The sequence below is a fragment of the Canis lupus genome, chromosome 4, assembly GCF_011100685.1.
Source record: "Canis lupus familiaris isolate Mischka breed German Shepherd chromosome 4, alternate assembly UU_Cfam_GSD_1.0, whole genome shotgun sequence".
Lineage (NCBI taxonomy): Eukaryota > Metazoa > Chordata > Mammalia > Carnivora > Canidae > Canis > Canis lupus.
The window spans coordinates 10,175,936-10,200,214 of record NC_049225.1 but is presented as its reverse complement, the minus strand read 5'-3'; the positions used below and the strand labels follow the sequence as shown (position 1 = coordinate 10,200,214).

The 24,279-nt window shown below is 38.0% G+C and overlaps 1 protein-coding gene across 1 annotated transcript in view; it reads right to left on the bottom strand.

Moving 5' to 3' along the window:
• NUP133 (nucleoporin 133) overlaps positions 1-24,279 on the bottom strand; it is a 54,099-nt gene that overhangs the window by 6,788 nt on the left and 23,032 nt on the right. Inside the window, exons 12-24 of the mRNA XM_038533951.1 lie at positions 23,728-23,819; positions 19,116-19,279; positions 17,933-18,027; positions 15,248-15,472; positions 10,821-10,943; positions 10,148-10,247; positions 9,030-9,281; positions 8,088-8,221; positions 6,170-6,328; positions 5,566-5,701; positions 2,068-2,186; positions 1,027-1,107; positions 203-267 (exon numbers count right to left, since the gene is read on the bottom strand). Coding sequence (XP_038389879.1) covers positions 203-267; positions 1,027-1,107; positions 2,068-2,186; positions 5,566-5,701; positions 6,170-6,328; positions 8,088-8,221; positions 9,030-9,281; positions 10,148-10,247; positions 10,821-10,943; positions 15,248-15,472; positions 17,933-18,027; positions 19,116-19,279; positions 23,728-23,819 — 1,745 coding nt within the window. The remainder of the gene's footprint in view (positions 1-202; positions 268-1,026; positions 1,108-2,067; positions 2,187-5,565; positions 5,702-6,169; positions 6,329-8,087; positions 8,222-9,029; positions 9,282-10,147; positions 10,248-10,820; positions 10,944-15,247; positions 15,473-17,932; positions 18,028-19,115; positions 19,280-23,727; positions 23,820-24,279) is intronic.

Genomic DNA, 24,279 nt, shown 5'->3' with positions numbered 1-24,279 from the left:
CTCGATCCCGGGTCTCCAGGATCACACCCTGGGGCTGCAGGCGGTGCTAAACCGCTGCGCCACCACGGCTGCCCACGCAGTAAGATTTTTATGTTATAATACAATTAGGTTATAAAACCATTTGATGTATGCTATAATGTTCCTAAAGAGTCCTTTTCCAAAACCATAGCTTAGAGTCATACGATGAGAACTAAGAACTTACTTATCTCTCTGAAGAGCTTTGCAAAAGATTTCCAGTTTTAGATCATTTATGTTTACGTCTTCCTCCTTTATAGTAAAACAAATAAATCCTCATTAAGTCCTGATTTTAAAAATACATGCTTAAGCTTGAGTTAGCTAATTCTGCATAAATGATTGATTTACTTTAATTCATAATTTAAAAAATTTCTTTTAAGACATCAATACTCAGAAGTGTAAGCCAATTAATAACTGTGTATGAATTAGTTTGATTATTCTGTGATAATCTGATTGAAAGGGTTAAGATTTTAAACAAGGTAATATAAAAGCCAATATACTACATTTTAAAAATCTACCAAACTACTTTTTAAAAAAATTTTTTTTAACCAAACTACTTTCAATTGCAGGGCCAACTATTTAACCTACAGAATTGTCATTATAATCTCCCCCCACCCCGCCAAAGAAGGCTGAGAACAGCTCCTCTTAGGATAAATACTGTGAAGAATAAATTGATAAAGCAATATATCAGACTGAGGAACTAATAATGACTTCATAAATGAAAGAGAAAAAATATCCCAGGATTCTGAAAAGCACTGTTTTTTATTCATGTGCAGAAAAAGACATCTGGGAATGTCTGAGAATTATCAGGAAAGGGAATCTCCTGACAGCTTTTTTAAAGAGCTTTGTATAAGCCAAGTTAGGAATATCTGAACCAGAGTCTTTTTAAATTAACACATTGTTACAACTGGCTAAAAGAGTAATTTTTTCTTTTTATGTCTTTAGCTCTACAGAAAGCCAAATATATAAATTGTGATACTTGCCCATGATCATCTCAAGTGAATTACGTACCTCATCAATATATTCCAGCAAGTCCAAAGCTTTCTTGAAATCATATTCATTAGCTCTTCTGTTTTCTTCACAGATATACAGCTATGGCAAGTTCAAATAAGACTGAGGATTATTTTAAGTAATCATATAACCAAGACTAGAGAAATTTATGGAGAAAATAAGTCGTTCTGTCTTTCAAGTAAGTCACAGGTATTTTTATTTTATAGTAAGAAGACTATCATCTTTGGAATTCACACTCCATCTACCCTCACAATAAACTGTCTTTCAAAATGTGCCTATGCTCAACAGTATTTAATTTGCATAACTTGGTATAGGTACCTTTAAAATGTCAGTACATTTATATTCTTAAGTTCAAGATAGTATATGTATTTCAGTATTCTTTTGATCATATTCTTTGCAATATGCTATATATGGAGAGGCTGTTGTGAGCTCAATTATAGGAAATCTGTTATTAGTAATGGCTAAAATACTGAAGTTTTTGAATTGTCTTCTTTTTAATAGAATTAGAGCAAATTCAAAGTGATCCTACATTGTTCGTGCATTTGAAATGCTTTCTTGAAAGGCAAAGGAGAAGCAAAGTTAACACTACAAGCGTACATAACAACAAAGCTAGCCTACCTAGGCTGTAGCCCATAATCTAGCTATGCCCTTAGGAATGTGCTATGTCCCAGAGAAAAAGGGTGAGGATGGTACTTATAGGCTATGTAAAATCCAGTTCCTTGAACATTTTTCTTATGGAAGAGCCTGAACTGTACCTCATGGTACATGTCTGTCCTATGCTGAAAAATACAAATACTTTCTTCTGGTCACCTGGATGAGCATCTCTAGGAACAGGTGGAGGCAGAGGCTGGCCCACTACTTTCCACTAACGTGAGTCCTGCTCTCAAGCAACTTTTAACAACTATTCTAGGGGAAGGGGAAAGTTACCAGAAAAATAGTAAGTGGGCAGATGACTACTTGTAGGAACTATACCATCTGACTCAAATACTGAGAGGTTGTTTTGAGACTAAGGAATGGTGCAAGGATGTGAAAAGCACGCACACTGATGAGCTGTGGGGCAGTCAACACTGGCATTGCACTGAGACTTAGCTGTTTTTCCGCCAGCAGCTGTTCAGGCAAGGTCTCCTGGTGCAGCAGAAAGCGCTCCTGCTCAGCCATTTCTAGAATTCAAAATGAGAGGCGGGGAGAGGAATAAACTCTTCTGCTCCATCATAAAAAATCTGAATTTTTTTCAAAAAAGAGGAACATCTCTACAGGTAATCTCATCACTATTTGGTGAACTTAAAATGTTATTAATTCTGCTAACTCTTGATTTCTGATTATGCTAAAACATATTTATGGTGTGATCCAAATCATATAAACAAACACTATCACCAGATACAGGAGGGGAGAGAAGAGCTATGAAAATACACCCTACTGCTTGAAGAAATTGTAGAACAGATGGCTATTTTGAGGCACAAGTCCTTCAGATCGGGGGATTCAGTCCCATTTTATGGTAACTTAGGAACTCCCACCAGAGTTTCTAGCATAATCTTTCACTAGGGGAAATGATCTACTTAAAAGCCACAATGAGTATACTCCAGGAAAAACAAAACCTGGAAGCTTATGTGCCAAACCTATTAACTAGCAATGGTAATCTCAATAGGATGAGGGGACAGGGTGAGGCTTACTTGCCATAAGCCATCCAGGCTGCAGCCCATCCCCAGGCTGGGCTACAGAGGAAAAGGATCTAGAACTGCCATGCAGCCTCATAAACACAGCGGTCCCATCACAGCAAAGTACAGTGACCAAAGCACAAATATGCTCATACAAATACTGACATCACTTCACAATCAAATCATTTTTGTGCAATTTCCATACATAGAAAAACAGACTGGGAGGATACACAAAACAGTAATAGTAGTAATCTCTGTGGCAGTGAGATATTATATAGACAATTTGGGTTTTTTGTTTGTGTTTTTCCTGGTAATTTACAAATTTCCATAAGGAATTATTCACATTACCAGAAAGGAAGTTATTTTTCAAAAATCTACTCCCTATGTCCAGATACACTGATGACAGTCTGTAGGTAATTACTGACATCTGAAAATACTCCCATTGTGTTAAGAATGTGAAAGTTAAGAAGTAATCAAATCAAAATGACCAGTTCTAACGATTTCTGGTGGGTGAGGTAGCAAGAAATAAAACCTTGATTTAATTAATAACATGGTCTATCTCTGGTGATCAGACTAAATTATGGCTTCCCACGTCAGATTATCAGCCAACCTTGCTGAATTTATACACACTTCTTTAGAACAAAAAAGGACTACCAGTGCTTAAAAATAAAAGACTGAAGATTTCCCTCAACAGTGCAAAATAATTTTTTTTTAAAAACATATTTTATTTATTCATGAGAGACACAGAGACAGAGAGAGGCAGAGACACAGAGGGAAAAGCAGGCTCCACGCAGGGAGCCCGACATGGGACTCGATCCTGGGTCTCCAGGATCACACCCCGGGCCAAAGGCGGTGCCAAACCGCTGAGCCACCCAGGCTGCCCAAATAATTTTAATAATAAAAATTAAATGCTAATCCTAGGATATATTAAATAATATATGTAAGACTTTTTTTTTTCAAGAACAGTGCCTCCAATCCTTGTAACTACCCATTTTATAGCTGAGGAACTGAGGCCTGTCAGAGGGTATCCAAAGTCACAAAGATAGTAAGCTGGAGAAAATATCTGAAATCGGATCTGTCCAATTTCCATCTAGATTCTTTCCACTATTCCCACTCCTCGAAGAAACAAATGACAGCAGTATAATTAGAATCTGTACCTAAGAGACTGGACTCTGTGGCTAAGCCCTGAAACCAAACACCTGTATTTGCATACAGTTCACCCCTGAACAGATAGCTAAGATCCCCCTCCGATTTTTATTTTGAAAAATTCCAAACCTACAGAAAAATTTAAAGAATACAGTGTACACTGTATACCTGGAGTTACCTGCTGTTAACATTTTGCCATCCTTGCTTTATCTACCTATCTACTTATCAACCCACCTATTTGCTTTTCCCCTTAAGTAATATAGAAGTTGCAGACTTTCACACCATTTCATTTCTAATTACTTTAGCATATACCTCCTAAGAACAAGACCATTCAACCAGTATCATTATCAAGTCTGAAAAATTTAACAGATATAGTAAAGTCATCTAATATTAATTATGTTCACATTTCCCCAGTTGTCACCAAAATGTTTGTCACAGTTATTTGGGGGATGACCGAGCATCTCATACTGCATTTGGTTGTCACAGCTCTCAGGCTACTTTAATCTAAAACAGCCTCTTTTTTTTCCCTTTATGTTGCTTAATTTTGAAAAGACTGGGCTGATTATATTAAATGCCCCACAAATAGGATACATCCGATCATTCCCTGTTGTTAGATTCAGGTTGAACATCTCTAGCACGAAAGCAATGCAGGTGATATTCTGCATCACTCCAGGAAGTATGTAATGTTAATCTGTCTCACTGCTGATGATGGTCTGTTAGATGTGTGTAATGACAGTCTGAAAACATGAGATGATCTTCTACCCCTAACCCCTAGACTCAATGTTTTAGCATCCTTTGATGAACAATTAGTCACTATAGTTGCAAGATGCTTCCCAAGTCCTATTCCACACTTATCAGCTGGTATTCTTTTTTCGTAAAGAAGAATTTCACTGATCCTTCCCATTCTGGGCATCACTGTAGATTTATGAATTTTTGCTTTTAAATGGTGAAATAAAATGCTTTACTATCATTTTACTATCATTATTTTTGGTTCAAACTCGGCCAGTGGAGGCTATTTTGTTGACATCTCTACAAAAACCTTGCTCTCTGGCTCAGCAAGATTCAAGATCTTTCCTCAATAACCTTTGTTTTTACTAAGAAATAGTTAGAAGTAGTTAGAAGCCAAAACATAGGACTAGGTATACTCATGCTACTGGGGTGTCACTGCTTTTAGCCCTTTTCAGTGAACAGAGCCAGGAATACTTTAATTTTAAATAATCTTGATTCCATCTGAAATCTCCAATTCAAATGCTGTATACAGGGTTCTTCCTTCTCCTCCTAGATTTTATCTCCCTTCCCCTTGGTTCTCAAAAATGACAATGTATCATTTTCTCAACCTACAATACAACAAAATAGTTGGATACAATTATGACACCAAAAAGTTTTGAATTCTGAAACCAGTAGCTTCAAAATTACCACTATTTACAACAAACCCACTGATTAAAAAGGTCAAGATTTCTTTGCAGTTCTTCTTGTTCTTAGATTATGAGTCACTCAGGGTATACTCAGAGCACTCTTCAAATCATACATAATTCTTAGGAATTCTTATTTAACAAACAGATTTTCTGTAAAAAATAGAATCCCAAAAAATATGTACTTAAGTGTCTAATGAGACTGGATAGAAATCGCTCCTCTTAAAGGAGTGATGGGTCCTGTTTCTAATAAACCCTATTAATTACAGGAATGCATTCTAAGAGTTCACTGATAGCATGATTAACATTCAAATCCTTTCTTTTACCTTCAATTTTTTCTTGTAGGATATCCTCTGAAAAGTCTGAAGCCAATGCAGCCAATTTACTCAAACCAAGAAGGGTTTTTTTCTTTGCAAAATAATGAGTTTCCATGTTTGCCAAACCCAGAAGTGTTGCATGAGCCTACAATAAACAAAATATGAAAAATGTTAAGATTCTCAGTACTAATTCAAGTTAAGTACAACCCAAAATTATTCCCAACTGATAACAATGAAAAATCAAATTAATACTAGCAAATCTAAAACTGACTGGTACTATATACTGAGAGTGATTGCACAAAATATCAACCTGCCATACTAATTATTGGGAAAAGAAACATACATAAAACATTCCTTCTATAACAATTATATATTCACTTCAACAACTTGTCAAGGACAAACTTTAAAATTAATTCATGTATAGTTTTTACCCAAAATTTGAACATTTTTTTGTTTTATGCCATCATAAATAAAAACACTTTATTCAAATTATGTCAGCGAACAGGAGATACATATTTAAAATCACCTCTAAATAATATTTTAATCACTATAAGCTAAACTAATTAAATAAAAAACTGCCTAAATCGGCTCCATGTAACTCAATCTTCCTTACCTTTTCTAATTCTTGGCTGTTAATTTCATGTAACCAGCTAAGATGTTCATGAGCTTGCAAAAAATTTGCCAACTCTTCATGCTGAGAAATGGGCTGAGATAATAATTTGCCTCGCTTTCCTTTCTCCAGATACCAACGGAAAAGAAAGTCTGAAAAATTCTACAAAAAAAAAAGAAAACAAAACAAAACAAAACCAAGAAACAGAGCAAAGAATCCAACAATATTCGGGAGTATAGGTTTAAAAAGTACATTTCTGATAATAAAATATTAAATTTTCTTAAAGGTCGTAGATTCTAGAATAGAAATCTTCTTTTAAACACTTATTTTCTATATGGTAGTGTCCTAAAGAAAACTTAACTTAGTAAAACTTCATTTAACAAATGAGGAATTCAGATTCAGAAAGGGGATCCTGCTCAAGATCATGTAAACTTTATACATGGATGGTGTGGAATGGTACTCATTAGTTACATGTAGCTGTTTAAACTTCATTAAAATAAAAAAATTCAGTTCCTCAGTCACACTAGCCATATTTCAAGTGCTCAATGGCCCTACATGTGCCAGATAGAAATCTGAGACAGAAAATATGAGTAAGATCTCCACTGTCCCTGAAAGTTCTATGCAACAGTGCAGAATGAAAGATTCTCAAGAATTGAATCCTTTGCCAGAAGGCCATGCAGGCTGGTTTGATAAATAGAAATCTAGATAGGCCCTAAATGCTTAGTCAGTTTTTTCCCACCAGATGTTGGGGTAATATGGAAGGCTAGGGGGGAAAGGAAGACTAAAAAGTCCTACAGCCATACATGTAAGAGATCTTTCCACCAAAGGGGGAATTCTGCAATGAACCGGTTCCATAAGACTTCGAAACCAGAAATGAAGTGAATGTAACAGAAGCCACAACCAAGCCTTGGTCCACCTCTATTCTGGTTGAATTGAGTGACCTGCTTCTCACCATATCTGCCTCCCCAGGTAAAAATAGCATTCATTTCCATCTGTACGGTTCTTTTATACACAATATCCAAACACAACAAAAAAAAAATTACAAGACATAAAAAGCAGAAAAATATGACAAGTAAGTAGGCAAGAGAAGCAGACCTGAGAATGATCAGATTTTGGAGGTAGCACAGAAGGATTTTTAAGTATTTACTAAACATATTAAAGAAAATAAAAGCATACAAAAACGGATGGAAAATGTCAGCAAAGGACTAGAATCCACAAAAAGAATAAAAACCATGATGGGCTTAGCGCTATTATGAAATACTAAATAAGCCGTGTCCCACAATTAGGCCCTGATCAAATAAGATAAGTTACATCTAGTCCACGTTATACCCTAACATCATCAAAAACATTGCTGTGAAATACTTAATGATAAGGACAAATGTTTGTGACGTACTAAGGTAAACAAGCAATTGGCAAAACATGTCTGTCTGTATACAATGTCACTTCTTAGTAGCAAAAAAATCAGGTTTCACATGAAGATCAACTGAATAACGTGGCCTTTAGGAGCAACTTGAATTAGCTTAGAGAGTGTCATAATGAGAACTTTTTAAAAAAATAAGCATGATGTCAAACAAGGAAAGCAAAAATCTTTGGTGTATGGAAAGCTAAGCTCTCCCAAAGCTGCAGCATCTTGTGCTCCCAAGATCTTTTTTCAAAGTTTAAGAACTCCCCCAACATTCGTATACCTAAGTACTTTTAATTATAACTGAAAATATCTGAATAGAAATGAAAGTTTTAACATATTCTTCAAACCTTAAAAGAATCATTCAATAATACTTGGAATTGCCTGCCAATTTACCAAGAAACATAATGCACAAATTAGTAGCTAAGTTAACTACAAAAAGATTGTATATCATCTTTCAATCTGAAATGGTAAAACCTCACTACAGGACCTATTGCCTATGTCCCTGACGATCACTACCTGATCGGCAAACTGGGTCATGTAGCGCTGGAGTCTGCTCTGGTTGTCGGTCTGCTCACACATTTGTACTAAGATATCAAAATCACAGTATTTTTCTGCTAAAGAAGCAGCCCACGGGTACTGGCCTAGTGTGACTGTAAAAATGAGAACAGATAGAAAAAAATCCCGTTAGTGAAAACTTAATATGTGATAAAAAATGACTGGAAATTTTACCTTCAACTCATATTATATTCTAAAAATAATGGAATAGAAACCTTTCTAGTTACTGGCATCCACACAAATTCATTAAAGAGACAAAGTGAATCTGCTGCTCATTCCTGTCTCTCTAGGAGGCAGTTTCCTTCCTGAGTGTACAGGCCATTACCCTTCCTCCTCTCTATAAAAATAATGGGTCCTTTGTTGAACGGCCACATTCTCCCAGCTGTGCCCTCTAACAGGCCTCAACCTGCTCTACTGTGCAGACTAGTTATGTATATAAAGGTCTCAGATGCCAAGCTCTTGGAGGGCAGTTTCCATTTGTTAATTTATTCATTTTCAAATCTTCTTTAGCACCGCCTATGGCACTTGTACTGGGAAGTTTTGAAAACAAAGTTGAACAAATCAACACAGAAAGCTGTACATAGGGGCAACCCGGGTGGCTCAACGGTTTAGCGCCCCTTCAGCCCAGGGCCCGATCCTGGAAACCGGCATCGAGTCCCATGTCGGGCTCCTTGCATGGAGTCTGCTTCCTGTGTCTTTGCCTCTCTCTCTCATGAATAAATAAAATCTTTAAAAAAATACATTAAAAAAAAGAGAAAGCTGTACACATATGCTTTGCTTTAAGTTCTTGGTTATGGTTGGATGAATGATAGTATATTGTATCTGCTACATTAATGATCTGACTCCTTCATCTGTTCTGCAAATTCAAAGACCCATGGCCCTTGCTAAATACCATGTACTTACGAAGTGGAGATAAGAGATCTGATCTTTTCTGTAGGTACTCCATTTCCAGACTGCTGTATCTTTCTTGATCACAAGATCGGTCCAGAGACTTCAGCTGGGAAACATAACCATCCAGGAAGCAATCAATCAGTGCTACCAGTTGCTCTGTCAGAATGTTTCGGAGGTTGCTGTCTGCCTGAGGATAAACCACTTTCAGGACAATCCCATGCTGGCGTTCTATTACTGTTCGGATGCCTGAAGGACCACTTGTTGCTATGAAATCACACAAAGTAATATGGTAAGTAAGGGTTCTATGGCGGCTAATGGAAAAACCAACTGCCTAAAAACTATCATCTCACTGCTGCTGGAAAAATAAATCACATAGGGCTTCAGTTGATACCTCTGTCCTGCTCAAATCCCATGTTCTCTATGGAAACTTCCTCAACAAAGCCAGGTAAACATGATACTTCTTCCTCCTAAATCCCTCTTATGCTGTTCTACTTACTTCCTTGTATTAAATCAACATTAAACATAGTGAACTCTCTCTCTCCTAGAAAGCCAGGACCTGCTTCCTTGAGTAACCATATGCCCTAAAATCTAGTAGACACAGAGTGCCTGGTGGGCTCAGTCACTAGAGCATGTGACTCTTGACCTTGGGATTCTAAGTTTGAGCTCCTCATTGAGGGTAGAGAGTACTTAAAAAAAAAAATCTAGGGGGATCCCTGGGTGGCTCAGTGGTTTAGCCCCTGCCTTCCGCCCAGGGCGTGATCCTGGAGTCCCGGGATTGAGTCCCATGTCGGGCTCCCTGCATGGAGCTTGCTTCTACCTCTGCCTGTGTCTCTGCCTCTCTCTCTCTCTCTCTCTCTCTGTCTCTCATGAATGAATAAATAAAATCTTTAAAAAAAAATCTAGTGTACACATAAGAAGTACTAGTTAAATTATGAAAAGATCTATAAATTATTCTAAGGGAATAAAAAGCAGTTTTCACAAGAATTGCTCATTCTGGAGATGGCATTTATTTTTCATTTCACTTATAAACCTGAACTAATGGGAGTATTATAGCTTCCAAAAACAGTCATTAGAAATATATTTTGCTAATAATAAATCAGTATGTTTGGGCTCAGTGCTTGCAAACTCACCCGTCCAAGGAACATATTCAGGTTCTTGTTCTAGCGGTTCTTCTCTTCTATACAAGGAGTTTCTATTTTGTCGATAATGACTAGCAGCTTGTAGCATGTCCTGGAATAAAATGTTAACACATGCAGAAAGTGATGAATCTCAGTATTTTTAAAGGTAATTCAAAACACCAAAGTCTATTAATACTAAAAAATACCAAGTCTGCAGAATTACTTTTTGGTTCTTTCTGCACTGAAATGCTTTACTTCATAATTTAGCTGCAGTTTTGGAAAATTATAATAACCAAAGTTGGAAAACCACTGCTATAAGATGGAACATTTTAATCAGTAATATAAATAGTAAGCTTTTGAGTAAGAGACTTATCTAGTTACTATAACATTAATACATTTGCAATGATATATACATACCCTTCTCCAAATAAAAGGTTTATCTTACCAAACAGAACTCAGGATTATAGATACTTTCAACATGCACAAGGCAAACATTAAATGTTTGGTAATTAACGTTTATGTTTGGCTGATTAATAAAATGACTGGTATTTTTCTACATTTTTGGAATTAAAGGTTAAATACATTTATAAATTAATGGTGATACAGACAAGAATATGGAAACCACTTTCTCTTCTATCCACACTCTGGTTTCTGATTTGCTGAAATCTTCACTGTAGTTTTGTACCTTGAGAATACTATTCACATTGATGACCACCTCAGCCCATTCAATGGATTCCAATGATGTATCCTTTAAGACCTGTTCCTCATGCTCCAGTAAGCACTCACAGACAGTGTCTACCCGGGACACCTGAAAGAGTAAGGAGAAGGCAATACTTACAACAATTATGGTGATGGGTAATAATTACAACTGCCCAGAATCTACTCAAGGGGCTTTTCTCATCAAAGGATGCCCTCAGCTCGATAGTCAGAATAAAATAGTTAATGGTGAAAATAAATTTAAAAGAAGTAGAGAAAATATCATGCAAGGGACCCTTGAACAACACAGGGTTGACCCTGCATGGGTCCACTCACACGTGGATATTTTTTGATACAGTACAGTACTATATATAGTATATATATGTACATATATGTACTTTCTCTTATGATTTTTGTAAAAATATTCTGACAGCGTAGGGGTTCAGCATCCTTAACCCCCTGTCCCTCTGCGTTCAAGGGTCAATTTTATATAACTTCTCACTGTTTTTTTCTAATTTTTTGTCATTATTAACATATGAATGTAATGGCGTAAAAATGTTCTTAAGCACTGAAACACCTGCTTCCAGTTTCAGCCCATGATTAAACTTCCTCCCTTTAAGTGGAATACTTACTAAATACATTTAGAGTCTGCACAGCAATTGGGCATGCAAAGAAAAAAGAGAAATGATGTTTGCCCTTAAGCTGACAAACTAGTTGAAGGAACAAGACATATGCACATACAAAATGTGGCCCAAAGAGAAGAACGCTGTTCTTTCTTTTCTATTTCAGGTATTAGTCAAAGGCATCCTAACGACCCCAGCAAGACACTTTTTGGCTCATTAAATTTATAAGATTAAATGTAAGAATTTCTTAATACTGTTAATGTGAAAATCATAAGAAAGCATATATGACATAAAAGAGAAAATAATATAAGAGCAAATAAAATGTCAAAACATTTGCTAATAAACACCTTCAATCATGTGAGTTACATACTCAGTGATTTCAAATACTGTTCATATGCTGACCCAATCGTCCATCCCTTAGGCAGTTAACTCTGCTTTATAGAACCCTAGGATTCAAAACTACATCTCGAAGGAATCTTAAGACCAGTAAATGTCACAAGGAATTAAGATAAATGGTGGTATCAATGGTCTTAAACATTACCATTTTCCATATGGAGTGTTCTTTTGGAGAACCAATGATATTTTTAGTTTTGTTCTATCATATTCCTAAGATACTACTCATGAACTAATGTATTCAACTGATAATTTCCAGATCTTTCTCTCTCTCTTTTTTTTTTTTTGGTAAGTGGAAAATGCAGGTATACTGAATTTAACTAGTATCCTTTCCATTCTGATCCAAATGCAGAAAAAGGAACCAGGCTCCTACTCAATTCTTTCAAAAAATTTGTTAATAACTTAAAATCTTTCTTTTGCCATGTTAAATTATGTATGAACAAAGACCAAAAAAGGACACAAAAGTTCTAACAGTTTGTGAAAGAAATCACAATCACCTTAAGGATCCTACCTTTTTCCCTTCAAAACCCCAAATCCTCTCAAACTTGAGGCTTTGCAAGGCTTACCACCCCTCATTTCAAATTCCTTTCCTCAAATATATTGAAACCTACTAACTCTCCTTATAGTACTCCAATTCTTCCAGTCAAAAAGCCAGATGGCTCTTACAGACTAGTTCAGGATCTTAGAATTATCAATGAGGCAGTCTTCCTTATCCCCCTCATCGTCCCCGATCTACATATACACTCTTCTCCCCCACCATTCCAAGGTGGGGCACATTCTTCACTATTCCCATCTCCCCAGAATCCCAAGAGCGACCCCAACACCTTACACTCCCAACAGTAGGTAGACAGTTCTCTCGCAGGGTTTTAGGAATGGCCCCCACCTCTTCGGACAAGTTCTAGCATCAGATATCTCTGATTTCTCCCTCCCAAATAGTACTTCATCCTGTAAGCGACCTTCTCCTCCGCAGTCCTTCTTTGTCCGCTTCTATTTCTGACACCATCACTCTCCTCCCCTTCCTAAATAACAAAGAGTTAGGGCTAAGTGCAGACACCTGTGAGTTTTATCTGTAAGCTTGGCCAGGGGTAGGGGAATGGGGGCTTTGTATAGATTCCTTTCAGAATGGTAAGATCGTGAAATGTGAGGTTAAGGGATGTCTGGGTGGCTCAGCGGTTGAGCATCTGCCTTTGCCTCAGGGCGTGATCCTGGGTCTGGGGATCAAGTCCCGCATTGGGCTCCCTCTGGGGAGCCTGCTTCTCCCTCTGCCTATGTCTCTGCTTCTCTCCCTGTGTCTCCTGTGAATAAATAAAATCTTAAAAAAAAAAATAAAATAAATGTGAGGTAAACTATTTTTATTTATTTCATTCAATTTTGGGCATATTTCCTAGATTAAAGAAAAACAAAATTAAATTAAAAAGTGCTTTGCCTTACATTCCCTAGGAAAAAAACTAACCCAAATATATAAAAACAAGGCATTCTTAAAACTAAACACATTTATGGAATCAAAAGAAAATGTGAACATAGTTCAGCGTCTTAAATTATTTTTAGGTTATAGTACAAGGAACACAGTCAACCCTTAAACAATGCAGGTTTAAACTGCATCCATCCACTGATGCACAGATTAGTTTTCGATACAGTACTGTGAGCTTTCTCTTATGTAAATTTTAATATTTCCTTTATTGTAAGAATACAGTATGTAATATATGTAATATAACATGCAAAACGAGGGGATCCCTGGGTGGCGCAGTGGTTTAGCGCCTGCCTTTGGCCCAGGGCACGATCCTGGAGACCCGGGATCGAATCCCACGTCAGGCTCCCAGTGCATGGAGCCTGCTTCTCCCTCTGCCTGTGTCTCTGCCTCTCTCTCACTCTGTGTGACTATCATAAATAAATAAAAATTAAAAAAATAAATAAAAAAATAATAAGAGTATCGTATATGTTAAAAAAAAAAACATGCAAAAAGGGTATTAATTTAACTACTGGTAAGGCTTCTGGTCAACAGTAAGCTAATAGTAGTTAAGTTTTTGGAAAGTCAGAAGTTATTTATTTATTTTATTTTATTTATTTTTATTTTTTATTTTTTTAATAAATTTATTTTTTATTGGCGTTCAATTTAGCAACATACAGAGTAACACCCAGTGCTCATCCTGTCAAGTGCCCCCACCACCAGTGCCTGTCACCCTTTCACCCCCACCCCCCGCCCTCCTCCCCTTCCACCACCCCTAGTTCGTTTCCCAGAGTTAGGAGTCTTTATGTTCTGTCTCCCTTTCTGATATTCCCCACACATTTCTTCTCCCTTCCCTTATATTCCCTTTCACTATTATTTATATTCCCCAAATGAATGAGAACATATAATGTTTGTCCTTCTCCGATGGAAAGTCAGAAGTTATATATGGATTTTCCACTGTGCAAGGGGGTCAGCATCCCATGTTGTTTAAGGGTCAACTGTATTAAGAAGGAAAAAAAGACTTCTTAGCATAGCCTGTTAGATCCTGGATCATAGCTAGACTGTAGTCAGAAGGAAATAAAAATGAGACTCACCAAATAAGAATTAAAAGTTCCCCAAATGTAAAAAACAGTTCCAAATTTCAGAGGTGGGGGGTGAGCTAGCACCATTAGCATCACTATCTTTACGAGAGGGAATAAAGTCTCCCCTGCCCCTTCACGAGGTTGTAAGAAGTTGCATGAGAACAAGAGCTGTATACTATTATCACAATGATCAGCTACCACCAACTGGACAGTATCTTAATCTTTTCTCCCTCTGAAGTTTGCAGTAGGTTTTTCTTTTCCTTTGAAAATAAATCTGATTTTAAAAGCAAAGTAGATGATAGGATCCTAGCAGGTAGCGAGAAGAGTTTAGTAAAGGGATGATTTACAGTGGTGCTGGCAGGGGTAAGGGGATCTACAAAGGAAGGTGCAACATCTAGAGGAGCCACTATTAAGTCCAGGTGTGAAAGGGCACTGGGAGGAAGCAGTATTGGAAACCTGAAAAGCAGCAATGGAGAAGCCACAGTCTCTGACAGAAGGCAGAGCAAACTGCAGTGGAAGCAGGGAAGGAATGAGAACAAATATCAACAGACAGCCACTCCCCACCTGATAGTGCCTCACCATTATCAAAGACAACAGGAAGCCAGAGGGTCAAGGGAACCTGCTGATGAAGATGCCCTCTGGGGCAGTCAAGAGTGGATTTGGAGAGGCAAAAGGAAAACATTCAGCAGATAGTAGAAAAAACTTAATCAATTTTGCAAGCTCTAATTTATATGGAATGTGATAAATGAATATGGAGTCCTATTTAAAATTTCACTGAGATTTTTTTGTCCTCAATCTCATCCCTGTTCACGGCATAATCCACAAATGGCATAGTTCTACGAAGCCACATTAAGAGCAAAAGGACTCTTACTTCTCTAAAAAAGACGTCTGCAGGAGTCAGGTTGGATGGGATTTCACAGTCCCTCTTGTTTAAAGCAATCATTATTGCTGTGTTCACCAGGTCAGAGAGCCTCGAATGGTAGTTCTTGAGAACAATGGCAGCTGATAACTTTTCAGCATGCTCGCAGAGCAACAGTCGAGTTGCCATGGGCATCCCTCTTACTGCAAAAGTGCCAAGACGTCCAAATAAGCCAACCTAGTGAAAATACAAACACATGTTCTTAGAAAGCATTTACAGTAACACATGAAATAATGCAGTCTTTTCTCCACCAGAAGCACGATGGGTAGAGAGCCACTGGCCTTAGCTGTCCCCAAGAAAGTACCATGGCTATCTCTTCTTTTTGCTGTTCTAAACTCTCTCTCTCTCTCTCCCCCCCTTTCCTCCCCTCCCCTCTCCTTCAGCCAGAGCCATTAGCACCTATAAGAAAGTATAGATTCTCCTCTTCTGAGATTATGGTCATTTTGCTACTCTACCTTATTTCTCATTATTTATGGTTATCAAAAGTGTAAAACTGCTCTTTACTACCTAACTATCCAAGATTCTAGATCTTTGTGAACAAGACAGTCAGCAGTCTTCATCTTCAGTGACTAATTTCCAGAACCCTAAAGCCACGAGGAGAGTGGGACAGTGTTTAATCCTCTGCACTACTACCTCTGATCTGCCTGGTGGCAGATTCCTGATGTGTTACTAGGTTGAGTTCTTGTGAGCTTTCTCATCTGATAAAGTGTTAACATACCAACTAGGAAGAAACCAAGAGATACATCTAAATACTGAAATCTTTTCCACATTTTATTACTGAGTGACTTGATTTTTGTATGCCTAGGTTTATTTTTTAAAAAGTACACAGAAAGCAAAAATAAACAATGCCCCAAATCTCTAAATCCTACTAACATGGATAAAAAAACACATATGGTAAGAAAACTTTTTTTTTTTTATGAATTAGATTTCTTAAAACAATGAGGAATCTACCACTTGCTAAATGGGCTAAACGGTTTTCTGCAAATCCCTCATGAGGTTAGTAACAGTCTTCTCTTCTTATTTTTTAAAGTATAAAGATAGCTCCACAGTGTATAAATGGAAAGCCACAAGGGAAGGCTGCTTCCCATACAATAGACATCAGAATCATTGAGGAACATCAGCAGTCAAGACAGGAGGAACAAGAATTAGTTATAGTGAAAAGCCAAAACAACTTGTGTCTTGGCAAGTCTGGCTTACAATTGTATGTCGAGAAGAAAAATTGCAACATCAGCCAACTGAAAACAAAAGATAAAAGATGACATTCACGCGTCTTTTCCCTTTTTTCTCTGTGCAAAAATGCTCTTTCATTTTTTCTGAATGATAGATTACTTCTACACTGCAACCCAACATGGAAATGCCGTGTGCCCAGGACGAGACACCAGTGGTGCCTCTCCCTGACTACCACTGTGAGCAAGAATCTGGGCAATAAGAGGATGAACAGGACCTCTTCTGGCTGGAGAACCATTTCTTGCCACTTTGCTGCTGAATTCACTCATTTAACTGCTCCAAGAAAAGCTGCACCCTGACTTCTGAGAATCTATAGCAATTATATACATAATAAACTATCAACTAAGAGGACAGACAGCACACAGGAACCCTTCTTTCAGCGAATACAACTGAAACAGAATGGGTGTGATAAACCTGGGCCAGAATGAAGTATAATACTGTAGGTCAAACCTCAAGGATCTCAAGAATATTCTCTATCATCCCAAATGAATAACAAGGCCAGGAAAGAAGGAGTGAAGAGAAGCTCTAACCATGGAAGAGAAGGTGTGCATAGTGGAATGAAAGGAGTTCATGCCTTAATATGCCACACGGAGGACACACTAATTTATCAGAGGGTGAGAGAGCCACAGAGCAGGAGTGGTTGCCATATCTCTGGTACAGCCTCCCTGGGCTTCAGAAACCCTGCTGGAGTCACTCAGCTCTTGGAGGCAGTGTCCATTGCAAGGTAGTATCTAGCTGGATCTAAAAGCCATTCTGGGTATGCTTTTGTTTGTATTGCTTTTAATATTTTAGAGCTTATTACTGTTTATTATTACTAATGTAAATAATTATATACCAGATACTTATATCCAAGGAAATACTTCTGAATAGAAGGCTCTCCTCCTCAAGCCAGACTCCAGGCCAACAAGGCCATATCTCTTGCCAAAGGGGATAAGAATTAATATCAAGGGCTCAGTGGGGGATACTCCAGTAAAAAAAAAAAATTAAGTAAGGAATTGATTCTAATGGTACTTCAAAATCATAAACCCATATATCAAAATCTGTTACTCTTCACTATCTTTTTAATAATACAAAGTAAATTCATGAAAACCTAAGTTTACATAAAAGCACATAGAATATCACAGAATATTAGAAGTAAAAACACTTCTGCAGAAATACACTATTTTTCTTCTTTTTATCCTGTTTTCAATGCAGTTTTTATACTTGAATAGCTCCCCCTCCCCTACCAACGCTGGAGTTATATTTATTTTTATGGCATCAACGAAAATGGGAAACACTCACTGGTCATGTCCCACTCCACAAACCACCTCAGAGTAAGAGGATCTCCCACTATCCTAGGGAGATCTAACAGAAGACACAGTAAAGCCAAGTGTCCTGGCCATCCCTGTTCACAGCAACTAGGATACTTACTTGGTGAATAAAGTCCATAAGAAAAGAATGGGCTTTCATCTTGTCTTCTAGCTGATGAAGAATAATCAGTGATGTATTGCTAAACCCAGGTGCTTCTGTTGAAACAAAGTAACAAAATTTAAACACATAACATACCGGCTTTACAATTACTGCTATTAAAATGAATATAAAGATAAAAAAATCTATAAAAAAAAAACTGCCAACCTTTCAATGCAATTATTTGTAACATTACCCAAGAGTTAAAAAATTTAGAGGGAAATTTTGGGAGTTCGACACAATTCATATTGTATTTATTCAAAACACAAGCCATGTTATTATTAATCATTTATATTTTTCTGAGCTTGACAGCTCAAAATAAAGTCAAAGAAAAAAGGTAACCATTAATGTTTCCTTATTAACCTTCTAATGAGGCATAGCAAACTTGCTAAGTAGGAAATGTGGGAGAGAAATGGACATTTGAGACAGTTTGTTGGTATTTGGGTATGCTTGAGTGCCCCTGATGCTGTGGTGGAAGTGTAAGAAGGATAGTCACCCAGGGCAAAAAGAAAGCACTGGGCAGAGAGACATGATATGCCCACTTCTATACACTGAGATTTGCTCATTGCTGCTCTTAGGGAAATGTATAATTTCTATTAGGCAAATATAGGGATTATGCCAAAAGTATCATTTAATTTGGGAGCTAATATGCTTTTTTTTTTTTTAATTTTTATTTATTTATGATAGTCACAGAGAGAGAGAGAGAGGCAGAGACACAAGCAGAGGGAGAAGCAGGCTCCATGCACCGGGAGCCCGATGTGGGATTCGATCCCGAGTCTCCAGGATCGTGCCCTGGGCCAAAGGCAGGCGCCAAACCGCTGCGCCACCCAGGAATCCCGGGAGCTAATATGCTTACTTATGTCACCAATTTCCTTTTAGAAACAAAATGGTGAGAAAGGTAAGTAGTGCTAATTAATCTCCTTCAGACAGAACAAGCAGGATGTGCTGCATTATTCCTTCAGTTTTTATTATGCAGATCTGTTGAGCCTTTTCCAAAATCTACTATAAAGTAAGTTACAACTTTTTAAAAAATAGTAAATTTATAATTGTTTCACCTAAAAAACATGCTTTGAGACATGCTTTAATAAAAAAACCAAAATATTCTCAAAACAGATCACTCCATAATATGAAAAGTAGAAGTTCTTACCCTCAGGGACAGACTCAGCCCACCGTGGGTCAGAGGCTGGGTAGTCATCCACCAGGTCCACACTGATTTGGGTAACAGCTTTGTCTAATTCACAATCAGAATCCATATCAGAGTGGGAGGAAAAGAGCTCATCAACCATCATTTGAGCATGACCTAGATCTTTTCTGAAATAAAATTGGAAAATAAAAGTATTAAAGGAGGCAAATCATTTTCAAAATTCACTATTAAAAAGTTAATGGTGGGGATGCTTGGGTGGCTCAGTGGCTGAGTGTCTGCCTTTGGCTCAGAGCATGATCCTGGGGCTTAGGGATTGAGTCCGGCATCAGGCTCCTTGTGAGGAGCCTGCTTCTCCCTCTACGTCTCTCTCTCTCTCCCTCTCTCTCCCTGTGTGTGTCTCTCATGAATAAACAAAATCTTAAAAAAAAAAAAAAAAAGAAAAGAAATGAGGTAAATATTGGCAACTGGCCGGATCTGTATGTTTTTGCTCTGAAATTGAATGGATTATGGTAGAACACTTGTAGAACTCCAGTGGTAGCAAAAGGGGCTAAAAAAGAAAATAAGCTTGGAGAAGACAAGCACAGCTGTGGGTATGTTCAAACTGAGGTGCCTGTGAATGTACAATTGCTCTGGAACATTCTTCATTTGTATATAATGGCCTAGAGTATGGTAGATCTGGGTTTCTTCGGCAAATGAAGTCAAGGAAAGAGAAAAAAAAAGGCAAGGAGAAAGAAAAATTATGATAGACAACAGCAAAGGTAGACTAGTTTTCAGGCAGTTTAAACAGGAACAAACAAAAGGGGTGGTAGCTCAAAGGGGAACACAAAAAGATTGGTCTTTTTTTTTTTAAGTAGGCTCCATGCCCAGCTGAAGCCCAACATGAAGCTTGAACTCATGACTCTAAGATCAAGACCTGAGCTAATATCAAGAATCAGACACTTAAAGGACTGAGCCACCCAGGTGCTGTTTTTTTTTAAAAGGTGTGTGTGTGTGTGTATGTGTGTGTGTGTGTGATAGAGAGAGAGAGAGAGAGAGATCGCAGTAGGGGTGGAGGAGCAGAGGGAGAGAGAAACCCAAGCAGATGTGCCACTGAGCATGGAGCCCAATGTGCAGCTCTATCTCACAACCCTGAGATCATGACTTGAGCTGAAACTACAAGTCAGATGCTTAACTGACTGTGCCACCCAGGCATCCTGCCCCTGGTCGTTTTTTACATGACACATTAAATATGATTAATGGCTGGTGAGAAGAAGCCAGCACAAAAGAGGTCAAAGATACAGAAGATAAGTAACAAAGAACATAATTTCAAAATGAAATTCAAAACAAAGGCAAAGAGGGGTGCCTGGGCGGCTCAGTGGATTGAGGCCCATGTTGGTTCTACATTCAGCTGGTAGTCTGCTTGAGGTTCTCTCTCTTCTCCCTCTGCCTCTCCCCTTCACTAACCCCCCCCACTCTCTCTCTATATTTATATATATAAACAATATATATATTAATATATAATATATAAATAGAATCTTTAAGACAATAACAAAAGACAGCTTCTTCTTAGAAAGAACACCCTTTCCTACTTTATAGGGAGGGAAAGAGGAAAAGTAGCTGAGGCGCAGCTAAGTTTGTAGGTAGTAAGTCCAGGGAGTTGGCTTCTATTATCTCTGTGAAGTAGGAGGCTGATTTGTCTGCTAGGTACGGGAGAGGAGGCAGAGAAATGGGACAGGTGGAGGAGAGGTAGAAAAGCACTGAAATGGACCCCTGGTAGAACAGGAGATGGAACTAAATAGATAAACACAGAAAAACTGCCTAGAAGTGGTTAAGGCCAAGCTGAAGCTGGAAACCTGATTATGCTACAGGTTATAGGAATACAGTTGACTATGGCAAGATAACCAATAATTATTTAAATTAACAAAGTAAGTTCCTTAAAACTCTCATGAGCAAAAGATCTTATATTTATATAGAGCCAATAAAATGAAAATCAAAATAATATAAAAATTAATTTCAAAGAAAAGATGCCATAAAAATCACAATATTACCTTAGCAAAAACTAAACACAGAATACTTCTGAATGCTGTCTACCAATTTCAACCCTCAGGGAGCATTTGGCAATGTCTGAAGATAATTTTGGTTGTCGCAAGTCAGGGGAGGATGCTATTGGCATCAAGTGGGAAGAGGCCAGTTATGTCTGCTACACACACTACAATTCACAGGATAAAAAATTGTGATGGCCTCAAATGTCAACAGTGATGAAGTTGCAAAACTGCTTTAAAAGTACAATTCCGGGGATCCCTGGGTGGCTCAGCAATTTAGCATCTGCCTTTGGCCCAGGGCATGGACCTGGAGTCTTGGGATGGAGTCCCACATTGGGCTCCCTGCATGGGGCCTGCTTCTCCCTCTGCCTGTCTCTCTCCCTCTGTCTCTCATGAATGAATAAATAAAATCTTTAAAAAAAAATAAATAAAAGTATGATTCCATTTGTGAAGAGTCTAATTCTTTAAGATGATTAATAGGCGACAACACCCCAGAAGTGGTTACTTGTTAACCTCATAGTACTTCAACCATGCCACACAGGGTAAGCTGAAGATATGGCTGTGCTAGAGACCCATGACCCTATTTCTAAGGTTACTATACTCTCAGGACTTCAGGTCAGTGATTCCTTTTCATGCTTAATAATCTTCCCCTATAAACAAAATCTTCCCCTATAGAACATTTAGAAATGACTATATACGTTGAATAGCATCCCTTCCCAAATCCACATTCACCCAGAACCTCAGAATATAACTTATCTGGAAATAAGGTTTTTGCATACACACACATACAAAATCAGTTATGATGAGGATATAGTGGATTAGGTGGGCTCTAAATCCAATGACTGTGTTATAATTACGCCATGTAAAGGCAGATACATGGGGAAGAAGCCCATGTGACTATGGAGATAACTGGAGTAATCTATGTACCAGCTAAGGAATGTTGATGATTGCCAGCAACCACCAGAATCTAGGAGGAAAACAAGCAAACATTCTTCCCTAGAACCTTCAGAGGGAGCATGGCCCTGCTAACACTTCTGGACTTCTGGACTCCAGAACTGTGACAGAATAAATTTCTATTAAGTCACCCGGTTTGTAGTGATTTCTTATAGCAGCCACAGGAAACTAATACTAGGACTATGGTGACTTGCATCATTATCATTTAAATTTTGAGATGCCACAGATCTGTCAAAATTGTTAATGTATGCAAGGCATAATCGTAATCTTTTAATCCAAATCTTGGCAGTAAGACTGAACTGCCAAGTTTTCTAATGGTGCCCTCTTCTGGCTAAGAACTAAGCTCAGCAGATCATTATGATGGCACAAATTGGTTAAACTGTCAAAGCACTGTAGGGTCTAACTATTTACTATCTCTTTTGTGGGAGTGAGCCCCGACACACCAGATACTACTAAGTGGGACTATGGGATCACAAACTGAGAACTAGGGAATATGGAGGTAGTTAACTCTGAGTTTTTAACTTCAAAATAAAAATCTGCCAGATAAACTAATGATCCTTCATACAGTTCAATGGCCACCCCAATCCAATGGCCAATCCACTCAACACCTCATAAAGAAACAAATGTTAAGAAATGTTAAGGAATGTTAAGGAATCTGTTTAAAGTCTTACACAGCTACTTAGGGGCAGGGCAAAGGCTAGATCTCAATTTTCCTTAGTGTTCATTCAAATGTGAATTTATGTTTTAAAGAAGGCATATGATATGCAGAATACATAACTGGGACAAACACATGACTGAATTCACCTTAAAACCAGAAGTACAGGTCAGCAACTGTGGCAAACTGAGCACAATCATTCCCTTCCCATATACACACTCCTTGTTAGCACCCTCCCAATGGGGGGGGGGGGGGGGGCGCTAGGGGTTTACCCCTGTGACTTACTCTGGCCAATGGGATATCAGCAAATATGACCCAAACAGAGATTTAAAAATCACTTGTACACTGAAGCCTATTCTCTTGCCATTCCAGGAACCCTGAGATACATAAACAAGGCTAGGGTAGCTTGCTAGATGAATGAAGACAGGGCATATGAGCAGAGAGATGACCAGCCAGGGCCTGGAAGCAAGTCTAGCTGCCATGGCTGGCAGGTGATCACAGAGAGTGAATCCAGATAGGAACCATAAAATGTCCACCTGAGCCCAATCTCAAACAGCCAGACTACAGAATCATGAGTTATGCTAAATAAGCCACTAGTTCTCTGGTGATTTTGTATGCAACACAACCGAATGAATAAGCCAAGTCTAATTTCTTTATAACATCAATAGACCTTCATATGCAAGTAATTTGCCTTCACAGTAAACATAAAACATGCTTGTAAGATGTCTTTCAGGATCAACATTTTAAACAGCATATAGTTATCCATTAAGTGGGAGGGTACGTTATATCATGTTTTTTTCCTAGACTAATTGAAAGCCTCTTATGGCTACCAAGTTTAGATAAGTTTGTTAAAGCATTAAAGCTAAGAAAAACATTTTCTCCTTAGTGGGATCATTCCTCCTACTTGCCCCCAACAGTCAATAAATAAGTAGCATGTCACGAAAATGTGACATAATTAAGCCATAATTTAAAAAACTTTTCATACCTGCAGTATTGCAGAAAAGCAGCTTTTAACAATTTGGTTTTATCTTCCTGGGCTATGGTTTCATTCTTTGTAGAAGCCTCAAAAACCATACTCTGTCAAATAAAAAAACTGTAATTCAGAGGTGAAGGTATCAGAATATTCTGAATTATTGAACTAAAAACTGGATCAAACCCACCTATGACAACAACACAGACACAAGCTGTTTACCATGTCCTTCATACTAGCACTTTATATACTTAAATTTTTTGGAACAAAATAAAATGGACCAAATGATCAACTAAAGTCTTATCAAGGGGTGCCTGGGTGGCTCAGTCAGTTAAGCATCTGCTTTCGGCTCACGTCATGATCTTGGGGTCCTGGGATCAAACCCCACATTGAGCTCCCTGCTCAGCAGAGAGCCTGCTGCTCCCTCTCCCTCTGCTGCTCCCTTCCCCCTGCTTGTGTGCGCTAATAAATAAAATCTTAAAAAAAAAAGTCTTATCAAAAAGGTATACATAAAGCAATCCTGAAAAATAAAAAACTAGGGAAGGTATCACAATCCCAGATTATCAA